The sequence below is a fragment of the Parus major genome, chromosome 2 (genome assembly GCF_001522545.3).
Source record: "Parus major isolate Abel chromosome 2, Parus_major1.1, whole genome shotgun sequence".
Lineage (NCBI taxonomy): Eukaryota > Metazoa > Chordata > Aves > Passeriformes > Paridae > Parus > Parus major.
The window spans coordinates 18,119,134-18,136,181 of record NC_031769.1 but is presented as its reverse complement, the minus strand read 5'-3'; the positions used below and the strand labels follow the sequence as shown (position 1 = coordinate 18,136,181).

At 36.4% G+C, this 17,048-nt stretch overlaps 1 protein-coding gene across 14 annotated transcripts in view; it reads left to right on the top strand.

Annotated features, from left to right (window-relative positions):
- Positions 1-17,048, top strand: part of MLLT10 (MLLT10 histone lysine methyltransferase DOT1L cofactor) — a 125,705-nt gene that overhangs the window by 40,608 nt on the left and 68,049 nt on the right. For 9 of the 14 annotated variants that reach the window (XR_004495680.1, XM_015615070.1, XM_015615128.1 and 6 more), the window contains 3 exons: positions 2,726-2,863; positions 3,673-3,766; positions 5,723-5,818. The exons of 1 other annotated variant lie outside the window; for it this stretch is intronic. Coding sequence is in view for 12 of the 13 variants with exons in the window: in XM_015615070.1 (XP_015470556.1) it covers positions 2,726-2,863; positions 3,673-3,766; positions 5,723-5,818 (328 nt within the window). In the remaining variant the exon portion in view is untranslated. The remainder of the gene's footprint in view (positions 1-2,725; positions 2,864-3,672; positions 3,767-5,722; positions 5,819-17,048) is intronic. 4 more of the 14 variants (XM_015615148.1, XM_015615085.1, XM_015615079.1 and 1 more) reach the window with 3 other exon arrangements.

The following is a 17,048-nucleotide window of genomic DNA, read 5'->3' as shown; positions in this document are numbered from 1 at the left end:
TTATGGCAGTGGCAGCATAGATTTTGCTGTGAGCTGCAAAAAGTGTCTGGTAATACTCCCTTGGGTAGTATTAAATGGTGTGTGCTCCTGTGAATAAGTATAGAGGAGTTTGGGTTTTTTTCTTGGTCTTAGATTATTTTTCTTAGAGGATGTTTAATAGGATATGGGAGTGTAAAGACATTGTTAGTGTTGCCTGCTAACTGATTTTGATGTTTATTTCTGCTAAGTCAATGGGAAAATTACTGAGCTGTATGTAGAAATGGACTAGACTCACCTATTCCAGTATGGATTTCCAAACATTTGGGAGTAACTCACTTCACTGGTTTTATCTGAATGATACAAATCATCCTGAACTATTTGGACTTCATATTTTACTCCTGGAGAACAAAAGCTATGTCCTCCACCATATGATTCATTCTGCTTTAAGATACTTGGTTCTCCTTGCATTCAGGAAATGCTTATTTCACTTTATGGCTTTCTAAAAAAGGCTGGATAATTAGATTAAACCACATATCAACAGGTAAAAGGAAGCAAAAAGAGTTCCACTCCAAAATTTGCAGGCATTATTTGTTTTTTCAATTTCAGCTGGAGTTATTTTACAGTAGCAGGCAAATTTATATAGGCTGCGTAGCTACATAATCTGTGGATTTACGTGTCTCCTTTATGACTGCCCCAGTATCCTGCTTCATGACCAGTTTAGTCAGGGAAATGGTATTTGCACATCAACTTAAATCGCTTAAACGTATTTTCTTCAGTGTACCCTAGTGATAATTTCTATGTCTTGTGGAGATATCTTGAAGGGTTTAATTCCATTGTTTTGGTACTGATAATCTTGGTAACTCTTCATTTATTTTTTCTTTTAATTGCTTGACTACTTTGCAGGTTTTCATATGCAAAATATGAATATTTCATATGCTTTCATATGCATCCATTTTTTCATTGGATGTGATCAATGTCAAGTTTCTTTTTATGGGGAAAATGAATTGTGTTCCTCAAAGTGTGCATACCATGTAAAGGGATTACTTACAGATGTGAAAAAATGTATACATCCAAGTGCTTGTATGAAAAGGTCTCTTTACTTTCAAACACTTGGATACATACAAGAGTCCTTTTCATCTTTTTACTTTATTCCAAAACCCTGCTTTCAGTGAATGCTGTGAAGAGGATGAGATTTAAGTTCAAAATTAAAACAGCTATCTTGCCATTTTTAAAATTTTTTTTGGTTCAAAAACATGTTCCATACTACTAAATGATATCTAGTGGGAGAGTAATATCACTGGAGATAATTAGAGGCTTCTGTAATATTTTTTAAAAATGGAAGGAAAATGGGAAAACTACCAGAAATCCAGGGCAAGGTGTAATAGATTTGGGTTATCAGAACTATTGTCTAATGAAAAATGAGCTTGAGTGCGTATTTTTTATAAGAGAAGCTTAGAAACAAAAATCTTTGCTTAAAGATATCCTCTTAATTATTTTTTGTAGTTGGTATCCGCTGTAGATGTATATGTATTTAGTACTTCTGGGTTTTCCAATAACATATTTTAAAAATATATTTTAACATATTTAAATATTTAACATATTTGAAGTATCCAGCATATTTAAATTTAAATTATTTAATTGAATATTTTATATATTATTATAGATAACAATATATAACATTATATGGTATATTAATATTATATTTAAATAAACCTTATATTTTTATTATTTAATATTTAAATATTAAATAATAAAAATGAATGTGAATAATAAAAATGTGAAAATGAACCACATTATATGGTGATCATCTTTCATTTAAATACTCCTGTGTATAATTTTTACTGTAGCATAGCATTATTATGGTGTCTTGGTTTGAAAGACAGGTGTCTGCCAAGGAAGGCAGGAGCCTCCTTTGGAATGGAGAATATGACACCCCCCCACCCCCTCGAATTATTGTAATTTTGGAATTAAGGGTCTTTCAGGCAAAGATGGGAAAAGGAATAACAGTTCTTTACTAGTATGTATGTGTATTACAAGGCAAACAAACGAGATCAGCGGCAGCAACAAGGAACAAGAAGGAAAATCAGCCGGCATCCCCCGAGCCAGTCCCTCCTGACCCTTGAAGCCATTTCCCCTCGGTGCAGTTCCGGGCGCGGCCGCCAGGGGCGCTGCTGGCTCCCGGCGGGCGGGGCGGGGCCTCCCCCGCGGCTGCAGGGGGCGCTGTGGGGCGGGCTCGGGGAGCACGTGGTGATGGTGGCTTTGTTCCAGAAGGGAAGGGATGACAGAGAGGCTTTGCTTCACAAAACTCTGGGGCGATCCATCCTGGTGCCCCAGCAGGACCCTCAGGAGTACAGTCCCGCCGGAGTGGGAGATGAGATATATCGGAAACTCCGCAGCTGCAGCTGGAACCGCGGGGATGTCTCGGCAGGCAGGGGCTGTGGGGCTACAGTGCAGCCGAAAACGCGAAGTAGTGGCAGAGGAAACGGGCGGATGGTGGTAGCTTGCCTCCGCAACAGGGCAGAGCGAGAGAGAGACACTCCCTTGGGGACGGGATGGGGCTCGAGGATCCCCAGGGGTTTCCCCTGAGGCACCTGAGCAGATGGCGAAGGGTCCCTTGGTTGGTGAGGTATGGTGTTAATAAGGGCCCAGTGTAGCGGCCGCTATCAGGATCAGGGCTCCACTCACGGTAGAAGAAAGGCAGCAGGAGACAGAACCCCTCAGTGATGGTGATGAATTCTCCCCACAGCGACTGCAGCCACTCTCCCCTCCCGGTGGCAAGAACTCAAGAGAACCAGCAGCTGCCCCAGCTCCCTTCTTCCCAGCCCCATTCTCGAGTATCTCTGCCCCTCCGAGAGAAACCCTCAGATAAGAGAAGTGCAACCAGGTGCCCTCATCCCTGAATTTAGCAACTTCTTTTGTCTCTCTTAAGTACCCAGTCGTTGTTGTCTCCTAGCAACATATGGGAGAAAATTCCCTAAGAGAAAGAAACAAAAGGAAGAATCCTAAATCCCAACATATGGGAAAGAAAATTATATAGAAAATGGAATAATATTTGGTTTGTCAATATCTAAATTTGTTTTGCTAGAGAAAATATATCGACATTATAAATGTAGACAATTTTTTAAAAAAAAATTGTATTAGAATAAGGTAATAATAATCAGTCAATGATCTTTTAAAAAGAAATTAGCCTGCCACAGTATCTTAAACTAGTAAATACAGTTTGATTTACTGTGTAATTCAAGTTAGATTTAAAAAAACCCCAGTAATTTTCACAGCAAGTCAGAGAAGCATGCATATGCAAGTCGTGAAAAAACTCTTCTATTGAGCTATAGTATGGTTTTGTTACAAGCTGTTCTTTAAATATTTTTTTTTGCTTGAATTTGAGCTGAGAGTCATTGTAGATTGCTTTGTTTATTTATTTGTGCAAGTAGCTGCATAGTAAATGTAGATTTGCAAGCTGTAAGCTTGTGTGAGTACCTTAAAGTTTCTGAAAAAAGGCAATAGGCCAAAGTATGAATTATACATGTTTTACTCTGGGCTACAAAGGTTGGTTTGCTACTCATGCCACAGAAAATTATTTGTATGGAAATCTCTTATTAATTGTAGATATAAGCATCCATATGTTATCAGCTGTGATACTGTACAAACTGGTGTAAAATGGCTTTCCTTGAATGTTGTTTGGTTTATTTTTAGTGCACAGTTTGCAGGACTTCTTTGTGAAGAGGAAGGCAATGATGCAGATAACGTCCAGTACTGTGGCTACTGTAAATACCATTTTAATAAACTGGTATGTATTTATTAAATTCCATAAATAAATGTTACTGACTTACTTTTTTATTCTGACTTTTTTGTTGCCATTAGCACTAGAAATAATATTTTCATGAGAAAGTAGATTGTATTTCATTAAAACAATGTTTTAATCACAGTTAGAGAAGTACTAGCTGGAAATATTTTTTTAAGTGGTTGCTTTATAGATGAGTAGATTTTTCCCCTCTGCCAGAAATAGCATGCACATTTAGTGTTTCTTTTTCACTGAGTTCCTGGAATGTTTTCTTTTGCTATTTGTTTTAAACACCTTCTAGGAATTCAGTCATAGTTTATTCCAGTTTTTGAATAAACTAGAAAATACTGCTTCTAGAGAATAAAGAAGCACTCCATTTCTTTCTGCTATGTTACTCTTCTGCCCAACCTCTTTTGTTCCATCTCTCACGGTGTAGCCAGTGGGTATTCCCTGCTTGTAAGTTCTCTGAAATACAACCTTAAGGAAGTGACTTCAGGTTTGATTTTTAAGAAACAAACAAAAAATGAAAAACATTGAAATTTCTCAGTTAATGCAGTAGGCTTTGGATCAGACCTCTGGAGTCTTTCCTTTCACTTCTTACCAGTTTGACAGTTCCAGATACCTGTTTCTGTGTACATGTGCGAGTGTGTGGATTTGAGGGGCTTACTGATGTTTAAAAAATGTTACTTATTAGTACTAAGATATACAGACTTAGGTTCAGATGCTGTTATAGGTATAGTTTGACTTGCAGATTACTTCTTTGCACTGCTAAAAAAGTTGAATACTTGGTGTGACTTTTGGGTTGCAGTGAGGTAACAACATAAGACCAGTTAACCATTTTAGTTTCTAGAAGATAAGCTCAGTGAGGTTAGTTTTGTGCTTTTGTGAATACTGATGAATTTGCTCCATAATGAAGATAAGTCAAGGCTTCCTAGGCCCTTACTAGGCTAAGATTTTTATTTTTTTTTTTTTTTACTCTCTTGAGCTAAGTATATACAAAAAGAGTGAAAATAGTCTCTTATTTTGTGGTGAGGGCAAACCCTTACACTGTTACACCTTTGATTGCAGTGCTGCCATGATTGAAAGCAGGTATATTTATTTAAAAAACAGGTTTTATGATAGACATAACTCTATGTTTGATGTATAATTAGTTAGCTTTCCATTACAAAGCTATAGTGGTAAAGACTGGCAAGGTTGTTTTAGGAGTTTCAGTTTTTCTTTAGGATTATTGTGACTGTTAATGTCTAGTAAATACAGGTGCTTAGTATTTACTGCTGAAGCTGCTGGGTGTTCCACATCTACTATTCTGCTGAAAACTGGTTGACAAAAGAGTGGCCTAAAGTGTCTTTAAATGCTTCCTCAGTTATGAGAAAACCAGCATTTAGAACACTGGTCCAGCATAAAGTATTTGCAGTCCTGAACTAGGCTCTCAGACATTACAGAAATACAGGCAATTAAATCTGCCACTTACAATCACAGACATGACTGTTGCATTCTGTATCCTGGTTTTTAATCTATTTTAATGAAAATATACCAGACAGATCTCTTGAATAATAAATAAGTCATGAAGTCACCTTACAATGCATTTCAAGCATGTGTCAGGGCATCACTGTGGTGATACTCTTTTGAGCAGCATCTTTTTTGTTTTATGCTATGAAAACTTGAAAATGTGTCGAGCATCTTTTAACCTTTAAAAAGTGGCGTATTTCATTTCTCTGTGGAAAGCATAGCTTGCAAATTTGTGGGAGGTGTAGAAGTTGATGCAGGGATAGGCTTTTTTCCTGGTGTGCATTCAGTAGTCTTGTGAATTTTAATGTCAGTAATTAGTCAGCTTTCCAGTAATTGAAGCACTGAAGTTTTTTCCTCAAGCAATAAGGCATCTTGTCAGTGGAAATGCTTTATACTTTTTATTTATTCAAATGGTTCCTTTTCTCTGTCCATAAATATGTTTTCTCTTTTTAGAAAAAGAGCAAACGGGGATCTAATAGGTCATATGATCAAACTTTAAGTGATTCTTCCTCTCACTCTCAGGATAAACATCATGAGAAGGAGAAAAAAGTAAGTGGATTTGTCGTTGCTAATTATGTGGCACATCTGCTTAAAAGTAGCACTTTCTGGTAAATTTAATTTTTGCTGAAAAGCATGAAGAAGATCTTGTTCTGAAGCACTGAATAATAAATAACACGTGATAAACCATTGGTACTGGCATCCAATGAGGAAACCTCTTCAGGTGCATTTGTATATGCACTTTTCTGTTTCTGTTTGTATTCAATTTTGAGATACTGAAACATATCTGTTGGGAAGGATGTTCCAAGCAACTTCCTTTGCCTTAATTTTCTGTTAGAAATTTCTGTTAGAGTTTTTCTTGTGTACCCTTTGTGATGACATGGGGAAGAAAAGAAAACCAGCAGGAGACATTTTAGCAACTGTGTGGCTAAACACATGCATCTAATTCTTTATGTTTCAACCTGTTACATCTTTCTCTTATCAAAGAACTGACATCTCTTCTTGCCACATTTTATTAGTACTGGTGGTCAAGCCCACTGTGCTGGCAAAATACCTTGGGAACTCATCTGGGAAAATTTGCTGTGAGGGTACAAAGAACGGAACTGCTGATTTCTGATGTTGGTATATTCTTTTAATGATTTGACTTCACATATTATTAAAAAAATAATTTCAGCTCTATGATGATTACTATTTTAGGTTTTTATTACTGCTGCATTAACAGTTGTCTGTAGGAAATTTGTCATCTAAATTCAATAGAGAGTGGTAACAGACACAATGCAAATATGCTTTGTCACTTTTTTTAGGCCTCTACATGCAAAACTGCTCACTAGTACACATCCTTTACAAATAGCTTAATAGGATTTTGTGTGGATGTGGATAAACTTAGTTTTACATTATTAAAAATAATTACATAAAAATTGGCATAAAAGAATCTTTTGACCAAATGTGTATTATACAAAGGAGCTATATCTGTAGAAACAGGAAATTGAATAGGAGATGTCAGTCTTTACACTCTTTGCTGAATATTTGACTTGGATTTTTGAGATTACTTCCATTTTGGATGGATATTGACTGCCAGTTGTTCTTGGATAATATTCTAAAAGGTCTGATCTTTAGACTTGTTTAATGGTATAGGTGAATCATTCTGTCTTTATCCACTAGTGCAGAAAAGAGTGTGCACTGTGATGTTGCTGTACCTCTAATCTAAATTTAGGGCTGAAATAATAAAAGTAAGGAATTTTGGCAGACATTTTTAGTAACATGTTGGTAGAAGAATCCAGTTTTGAATTACAGACTACAGAATTAGCTTACTAATATTTGCTGTATTTTTTCCTTAGTTTTCCACTACTGTTGTATTTCAGTTCATGTTTTATCAAAGTACATGGATGGATTTTTACAATCATTGGCAAAACTTATAAGTTGGTGGGTTTGTGGTTTTTTTTTGTTTTATTTTGGGTTTTATTTTTTATTTTTCTTAAATTAATTTGACTGAAGATACTTCCCAGGTCATACCTGTGAATTCTACAGGGTACACTTGGAGGGACTTTAACACTTCAATGGTGTCAGCTATTTTGTCAGCTTATGCTGTATATTTGATACACTGTATTAATTATCTTGGAGGACATGGGCAGTTTTTCAGGGTGACTTCCCATATTTCCTTTTTTGTAAATCCCTTAAGAATCTAGGTTTTTGTCATATTGCAGTAAATACTTACAGCTTTCTTCAGAGATACAGTAGTGTTTGTGTTTGTGTGGCAACCACATCCCTCTTACAGCCACTGTAGTTTCTGCTTTATCTTTCATCTTTGTTCCTTGGAAATTTGGATAATCTGATCTGCCGGCATCATTAAAGCTTTCTGTTTTGCCAAGCAGTAGCTGTATGAGCTGTGGTTTGGAACCACTTTTCTTGGTAAGATCTCAAAAGCTATCCTTTTGTGCATGTGAAATACTACACTGCAGTAAGAAGAGGCTGGTCTGAAAATGTTAACATAGGTAACTGTTGTTTTTACAAACAGACTCAGCTGAAAGCCTGGGTTTCCCTTCCATGGTGTGTGTTTAACATCTTCTGGGCACTCTGCCAACAAAATTGGTAACAAATATGTAAGGGTAAAATAATAAAAAAACCAACAAACCTGAAAAAATTTAACCAAACCTTTGGTATGATTTAATTTTCATGATGATGTTGAAGCTACAGAATAAATAGCTTCATTATATTCTGATTACTGCTGCCTAAGCATTGTTGTTTCTGCGGCAGGGATGCTATTCAGAAATTATTAGTGATGATGCTGTGTCCCTTATAAAGAATATTGGTCGTATGCTGCTTGACATTCCATTACAATATTCCTTTTCTTCAGGGCCCAGGTGTTTACTCAGGCTTTCTTGGGAAAACTTAGGCCACCATGAGGCAGTGGAAAAATGCTTTGCTTTAATGTTACTGGCAATGTTATATTTGGAAGGACTGAAGAAGGAACTAAACATATCTGGAATTGACCTTTGTATAATAGAAGTCTTTTTTTTTGGCACTAACTTGAAAATTAGACAAGGTTACTAGCTTTATCTGTTTATGACTTCTGAAAAATGTGAATATATTATGTAATAAGTAACTACTATATAGCAGCTGAATTGCATAGGTATCTTTTCTACTAGAAGTGCTTTGGTCTGAGCTGAGCAGGAAGGAAAATTTAAAACTCTGCTGTAGTGGCTCATATCATGTAAGTTAAAGAAAAATGGGCTCATGACTGAAGACTGTGGATGTCTGAAAGAAGTTGTGTTTGAATACTCGAAAAGAATAGTTGGTGACAAGAGGCTTCTTTTCACTATCACACAAGTTGGAGAGCATCAGAGGAGAACCTAAAATGCAGGAGCCAGGATAAGTATCCTAAACACTGAGGTACTAGTGCATTGTGGGCATCTTTTTGCTGCTTGTCTTGTGCTTAAAGAAATGTTACAGCTTTGATTTTGTGGCTAGAAACTTGAACACCTAAGAACATGTTGTGGCAGTGCGTCACACTCCGCATGTTCCACTGTAGCTGGGAATTTGTTTCCTAGGGCCATGGGAAGGGAAGATTTAAACCATGTCTCTGTGCATTGAAAGTTTCCATAGGCTGTTTGTTGGTTGGAGCTGCCCAGACTTTGCCAATTTGTTGTGAAGGAGCCTGTGCTCATATGTCAGGGCAGTGAATTTCATTTGGGAGAGAGGTGCTTGATGCTTTTTAATGAATTTATGTGCTGCGTAAACTGTTACAAGGCCAGTTGTAAACACTCAGGTCAAGTATTCCTGGGGCATTTCCTTACTGTCTGAGCAAATGACTAAAAAGGTAAAATGGATCTGCTATGCATTACGTAAGATTCTGTGGTAAAAATCGGATCAGATTGCAGGTTTTTGGATTATCATTCAGTTGCATAAGCAGTGATTTTTTTTCTCTGAAAAAACAACCAAAAAATCAGTTTTAGTCCCAAGGAATCTTTTTATAGTGCTGTATAGAGTGTTTTAAAGACGATTCTAATTGTGTCATTCCTCTATGAATTCCCTCATTTCATAAACTAAGTGATGCTACTGAACACTGGGGGTTTTTTTTGCAACTTTTTTGGGAAAAAATCTCCAAATTAATCTCAGTAATGCAGTATTCCATTACATTTTTATTAAATTTTTAAGTTTTGTTAATCAGTTTAATATATTTGACTGTTTAATCCTTTCAACTGCTTTTGATGTCTGAAGCAAAATTTTAAGAATGCTAAAGATAACTAGAAGAAAAGTGGTTTACAACCACTTTGAAATTACTTCAATTTTAATAATTGAAGTATTACTAGATAAATATTATTTGAATAAGAACTGTGTGGTATAGATGCTACTGGTCATGTGTGTCCATGTTAACTTACTCCAAATTCTATTTGATCAGAGGGAAGGAAGCGTGGCTCCAAAATACCTCTTTGAGCTTGTCAATAAATATAAACCACATGTATCTCAGTGTATAGATACACTAGTAGCTATTTAAGATGAAGAACCCAGTTGCTGTTTCCTAAAATGGAATTTTTGATGGGTTCCATGAATTCAAAAGGGGAATGTCTTCATCCTTCAATCTTTACTGTCGTTGCCAATGAATAGCGTTTCTCTTTCTGGGCACCTGTTCTGTACTGACTGTTGTACGAGTGTAGATTTTTCTTTTTTAATACATCTCTTCATGTCAGATTCTGTTGGAAGTCTTAACTATTTGGAAATACTGACAGCATGTGACTGTGTAAACTAAGTTTCTTTAGAAAGCTACCGTATCTGAGTATATTTAGTAATAGATATTTTTATCCGCAAGATTAAGAGGAAAGGTGACAACCTTGTTTTACTTCTTGTTTGCTAAAATTCTCTGTTAACTTGTGCTGTTCTCTGTGTATACAACTGTCATCCTGATAATCAACTCCATGAAATTTACTGGAGCTGGCACCAGCACAATGATCTCTTGTGGTGGCCAAGAAAAAAATACATAAGAATATAAGTTCATTTTAATTTATATTTTCTTTCACTTTAGTAAGAGAAAATATAGGAACTTTTTGTCTCAATTCCCAAGGTTATCATGGAATTACTGATTTGACTACCTCATATTTTTTTAACTTACAGTAACACATCATATACCTTACTGAAAAAAGCATAATGCTTTTAGCATACTTTAGCACAGCAAACACCTCAATAGTATTAAGCTTGTCAGCTGGGATTAATTAATTATTATAAAATCAAAATGAAAAACATATCACCTCAGATATACCTACAATTTACTCTGCAAGATGTAGAATTTTGTAAGGCTTCCTAGGTTGCAACTGTCTTTTTCCATCTCAAAGTACACATTTTAGTCTTTGACTGAAAGAAAATAAAACCCCTAGACAGCAGCTCACCCCCACACACCTACTTGCTCATTCCCCTCCCTTATGGGATGGGGGAGAGAATCAGAAGAGTAAAAGTGAAAAAACCTGTGGGTTGACATAAAGACAGTTTAATAGGTAAAGCAGAAATTGTGCATGCAAGCAAAGCAAAACAAGGAATTCATTCACCCCTTCCCACGGGCACGCAAATGTTCAGGGATCCCCAGGAATGAAGAGCACCATCACATGTAACTATTACTTGGGAAGACAAACACTATCGCTCTGAATATACCCCTTTTCTTCTTCTTCCCTGGCTTTTATATACTGAGCATGATGCCATATGGCATGGGATATCATTGGTCATTTAGGGTCAGCTGTCCTGGCGGTGTCCCTTCCCAGCTTCTGATGCACCTCCAGCCAACTTGCTGTGGTGGAGTGAGAAGTAGAAAAGGCCTTGGCCCTATATAAGGACTTCTCAGCAGAAATTAAAACTTCCCTGTGTTACCTACACTGCTTTCAGCACATATCTAAAACACAGCCCCACACCAACTAGGTAAACTTAACTCTATCCCGTTCACAACCAGTATAATTTCAATTCTTACAGCTATTAGTGTGAGAGATGCAGAAGTAAAAGGTGCTTTGAAATGTCTCTTTCTTGGCTTTGGATCCTGGCTTAATACAAGATTGCTAGTACTCCGACTTGGTAACAGTTTCTGGAAGGTAATCTGGATACTGTTTAATGAAGTTGTATATATTGTACCTACCGTGTTTTGGGTTCTGGTAGACCAGAACAGCCTGGATGCAGTTAAAGATGATGTATGATGTTAAGCTGTCTGAGGCAGGAAGATTGAATGGATTCCTTCTGCATGCCATTCTGCTCACCTATTTCATGATACATATTTGACAGGTATCTTTAAGTTACCTTGCAAACCAATCATTTCACAGTATGTAACATAATACATAATTTAAACTTGTAATTTTTATAGGAAGGAATGGAGGTGAGCACTGAAAATACATAGTTGCATTGATTTAGTTAATCTTGAATTTTTGAAGTTACAAAGTGCTCCTACTATAAAGTGGCACTGCATGTCTGTTTCTAACAATTACTATTAAACTGTGCAAATAACAGAAACTACACTAAAGTAGTAGGTAGGAGTAGCTCATTCTGGATAAGAATTGGTAGTCTTGCATGTCTTAGAAGCTTTGGGTGGCATTTTTATCATTGATTCTTGAGTTTATTACCATTGACAGTTGAAAATATGACCATTATTCCTGTACTTAAGTGAGGCTTTTGGGTATTTAAGTAATTGAATGAAGGACTTAGGAAACAAGGTTCTTAAGAACAAGTGTTATGCTTAGAGCTTATGTGTATGAATAACGCTGGCAGTAGTGTCCTACCTCCCCCTATAAACTATCTCTTGCCTGTATCCTTTTATTACTGTGACTGCAGCAACACTGCTGCTGCACTGAATTTTTCTGTTGTGGATTGTACTGTTTAAAATGCTAGCTAGATGAATGCCTGAGCAAGGACTGTTCTTATAAAAATAAGAGAAACTAGGATTTGAGTTTGAAACTTGGGGACTGTGGTCATCTTTCATTCTGCAATTATTATTATGGTTATATTACTAATAGCTACTATTATAAGCAGATCTGGCCTCTTATTTGGGATGAGCAAAAACTGTGCACAGCTTTCCACTGAGGATGTTAGATTTGATGTGACAGCTCAGGATTTACAGTCTTTGGTGACAAAAAATGCACAAAATCTATAAATGACAAAAGAACTGATATGAGTGCTCTGTGCTAATAGAACATTCTGATACATTGGAATTATTTGAGGAAGTCAAACAGCAGCTGAAAAATTAGGGATTTAGGCATTCAGATGATTTTACTTACAATAATCAATGGGGAAAGTAGATTTTAAAATGTTGTTGAAGTGTAAAAACTTGGAACAGCCAAAGGTAGTGAGGGATAACGATTTTTGTAATAGAGAAGGCATAAAAATGCTGTAATTCAAGATCAGCCCCAAGCAGTTTGATGTTGAAGGACATCTATGGTTGCTGATAGTGTGCATGTGTTTTGATTCTTCCAAAACAGAAGTTAGTCTCCTGTTCCCTGAGCCCATGAGCTCTTGCTTCTCTGTTCTGCATCTGTCTTCTCTGCCTGTTACTGTCCATCTCTCATGTTCCTTCACAGAACTAATGTAGCTCTCTAAAACAACAGAAAACTCACCACTTAGTTTTTTGTTGCTGCCGTTCAGCAGTTTGAGTGGGCAGAGGGAAGGTCTGACAAGCTAAACACTCTGAGAGTGTGGGGTCAGAAAACCTTTTTCTCCCTTTGTAACAGTGAACTGTTAAATGCTGAACTTTGGAATGTATTTTAATCAAATAAACTCCTGTAGAAACCCCTTTCAAGAGGGCTGTGCATTCCTGAGACAAAAATGAATTGCAAATAGGTATAAATACCTTCAACAAGTTAAATGATACTTCCATGTGGAAATGTTATGAATTATTAATGCCATTTAAAAGAAAAGCTGAAGTCATTAATTTCTTCTGTACTAGAAGAAATTCTAGTTCACTAGGATGAACTATTGTTCACTTGTATTATTAATTTTTTCCAAACATCGAGGACCAAAGTTTGAAAAAATATATTTTATAACATCTGTTATGCTGGTAACAGATCAGAGCTAAAATGTAGTTGCACAGGTACCCTTAATTTGATGTTTTGATGAGATGCTGGTCTTTTTCACTGGTGTGACAAATGTTTCTCTGAAAATAAGTTAAAGAAAATGGGCAAGTGCTAATATTTAGAGTGATGAAGCAAGTAAATGAGCTAAAAAAATGAAGATTTGGGGTCAAAGTGTATTTGTGAAGTCATATTATGTAAAAATTTTGTAGATTGAATCTTTTTGGGAGAAAGAGAAGCAATCAGAATGTATTTCCTTCCCCTTCTTCATTCCCCTGCTCCCTACTCTACAAGAAATCGATGTACAGAAGGTGCTGTAGAATTCCAGAAATCTTGCACCATGTTTGTTTTGTTATCTAGCAACATGTAGCTTTTGGAGTTAAGATGTGATTACATAATTTTTTAGGTAAGAAACAAAAGCCAAAAATGAAATCCTTGGTGAGAAATAAAGCATTCTGATTAATCATGATGTATGAAGTTGAGGCATTTTATGTTGGTATTTAGCTGCACCATAAATCCAGGCTCTTCAGGTTGTTCGGGATGAATATTGTTACAGGTGCCTGCCCAATGGCTGCTTGGCAATCATGCCTTATTTTTCTTCAGGAGCTGTCTGCATCTGGTCTGCTCAACTATCTTACTTGTGAACCAAGATTAAAGTTACCTTTGTCAGTTTTGTTGCTGGCCGTTTATTTTTTTTAATATAGTCTTCCTTGGAATTGTGTCTTCTGCTAAACCTTGGCTTTACAGAATGTACAGATTGCATTTATCAGCTCTGCACAGGAGTTTGGAACATGTGAACTCGTTTCTAAATATATAAATGGGATATGTGCATTCTGCCTGCCGTTAATGCTCCCTTAGCTTTCACTCACTGTCGGTATTACTTTCAGTCCTTGCTAAGAGTTATTTTTGTCCTTTATTTTCCTTACAGTAAAGCTTGTAAAAGATGAGACATTTGATACCATTACCTTCCCTAGAAAGGGGGGGTTCCCATGTGGTTTAATGGATGAATGTTTATCTTGGTGAGCTGTTGCTGTGTTTCTTGGAGTTTTTTCAGAGCTGTGACTGAGTAGAGATCTTACAAAAGTGAAGCATGCAGAGTTGTCCATGAGGAGCTAACAGTTTGTTGTTTTTCTGGAAGTAGGGAAGATGGCTATTTTGTGTGGCCTTTGAGACAGACTTGATTGAAAGCTGTCATATTTGTTAAATACTGTGGGAATTAATTTCCCTTTATTACTCCTTTTCTGAATTCCAAAGTGGATATTCAGAACTCTTCTTAACCTTTTGTTGCATCTTTGTGGTAGAGAAGGGTGCAACTGCAAGAAGTCACTTTGTGCGAGCTACGCATCTTCAGCAGTCTCAGCAGCTTGTTATTGAAATTTTTATTCTTACCAGTGTAAAAACTGAGCATTTCTTTCAGAGATTTTCCTGCAGTGTTCTCCAGTGCTTTGATGTTGTATGCATTTGAAGTCAATTCACATTTAGAAATAATGCTTTTCAATTTTCTTGGGAAGAAAAAAGGTAATTAAAAAGAAAAAGAAAAATGGTGAGAGGAGATATTACCAAAAAGGAGGAAATGTAGAGTTACAGACAGCAGATGTCTTGTGAATGAGATATACTTGTACCTAGAAGGCTTTTGGATGGGTTACCCCTGTAGTGGCTTTGAGTGGAAAGCTGTAACCGTGGTAAGCTGTCCTGGCAAACTTTGTCTTGATGGTTTGGATCTGGGAGAGGAATTTGTTGTGGTTGCTGATGCTTCACTGTACAGAAATTAAACATATTCTTTCCAGACACTGAATTCTTTATGCCCCCTTCCTTCCTGCTGTTCTTGCGTCCCTTGTCTTTCCTACCACCTCCTTATGTGTAGGGACTACCTTTGATTTCGGTATGTTACAGAATGTAATTTGAAGTCCTCCTAAGTGTTCCTTTGATCAGAATTTTGTTTTTTGACTTTTAGATGAAATTAACACTGAAAGTCAAAGAACACTAGATAGTTGACAGAAAATACTGTAAAACATGTTCATTTAAAAGTTTTCTTATTGTTTACTGATCTTGTTGTGAAGTTTCATCTTAAAGTGTATTAAAGTCATTGCCCCTTGGCTCCAAAATTAAAAATAAAAAAAAATTATTTAGGATTATTTCAATTTCCCAGTAGAATGCTGAAATCCAAAGAAACTCAGACAGTGGTTAGCCATTCCATAGCTTCCTTCTTCACACTTGTCTGGGGTTCAATGAAATTGTTACTCAGGTTTTTCTAAACACCTCCACTGATGATGTAGTAAGTTTGGTAGCTTAGCACTGGTGAAAGTCTTTTGTATCAACAGAATCGATGAATACCATGGCAATCTTGGTGTAGATGCTTCTGTTTTTCCTTGATTCCTGCTTGCTTTTTTGTTAGTATGTATAGCACCTTGGGGACTGTTATATTTGTTACTGGAAAGACTGTGCAGTGCATTTGAATCCTTTCTCTCCACAGTAGTTTTTTTCTTTCTAATGTGTTTTCCAGGTCTAAAAAGAAACAAACAAACAATGTCCTCTTGAGAAAATAACAAAACAAACATAACCTTCCTGATCTAAAGCTCCTTCAACAAACCTATATTCGGTTTTAAAGATTTAAAACCTACCTTATGGTGTATGTCATTGTAATTATGACACCTGCTCACTTTATTATGATGGAAAAACCTCCATATTTCTATCCATGTAGCAGAGTGGAAAAAAAACCCCAAAGTTCACTTGAGTGTTTAAAAACCCCAAACCTAGAAACTCCTATTAACTTTTTAAAGTTAACTTGTCCTTGAGTTTTACGAAGGGTACAAGAATTAAAAGAACTCTATATATTATATCTAGCAAGTGTAGATTTACTTAATATGTTGGTGATGATAGCATTTTTACTTGATTTGTGAACTTTCTTAGTTAAACTGTATTTCATTCATGGCAAAATTAGTTTTGTTAAATGGATTTGGGCTGGTTAGAGACAAGGTGATCTCTAAGTCAGTCACCTGGTATTTACAGTTCATAAAGGTACAATAAAAGTGTTTTACGTTCAGCTTCGCAACTAGGTTGTCAGTTAACTGATTCTACTTAGCTAGAGAATTTGGGAATCCATTCTCTTACTCTCTCAGGCTGATTCCTTGAAATAAGGTTCTGTTATTTCTTGAGTTGTGGCAGAAGTAGAAAGGTGATATCTGGTCATACCTGAATAGAGTATACATGTATTGCATCTTGTCCTGGTGCTTGGTGAGAGTGGTTGTGCAGGTGCTGTTGAACAAATGATGTTCTTTTGAAAGTCTGGACAGTTAAGATAAAGATCAGCGTGGGTAGATATCAAGATTCAAAACAGTTACTGTATTTTCATATGGCTGTTCAGACTTACATGTCTTTTCAAGCTTCCCAGCTGGATTTTTAAACCCCTTGTGTCAATCCATACGTATGCACGTTTTTTACTAGCTCTCTGTAGAAGCAGTCTGAACAAATAGCCATACATTGTGCTGTTCTGCAGAGTTTTGTGTTAGTTCACAAAAATTTCACAAATACATAATTAGAGAAATAAAACACTTCAGTGCCAGTAGCTTGAAAATAACTTCTCTCACATCTGAAGTCTCTTTGCATCTTCTGACACTAAGTAAACTGTATTGCATTGCTAAGGAAAAATTACTTGTTTATGATTAGGCTGGAAAAAATACTGTACTTCTGTGTTCTAAGTTTAATTGTTAGTTTTGTCAAACTGGCTATTTTTGTAAAGTATTTGTCTAAAC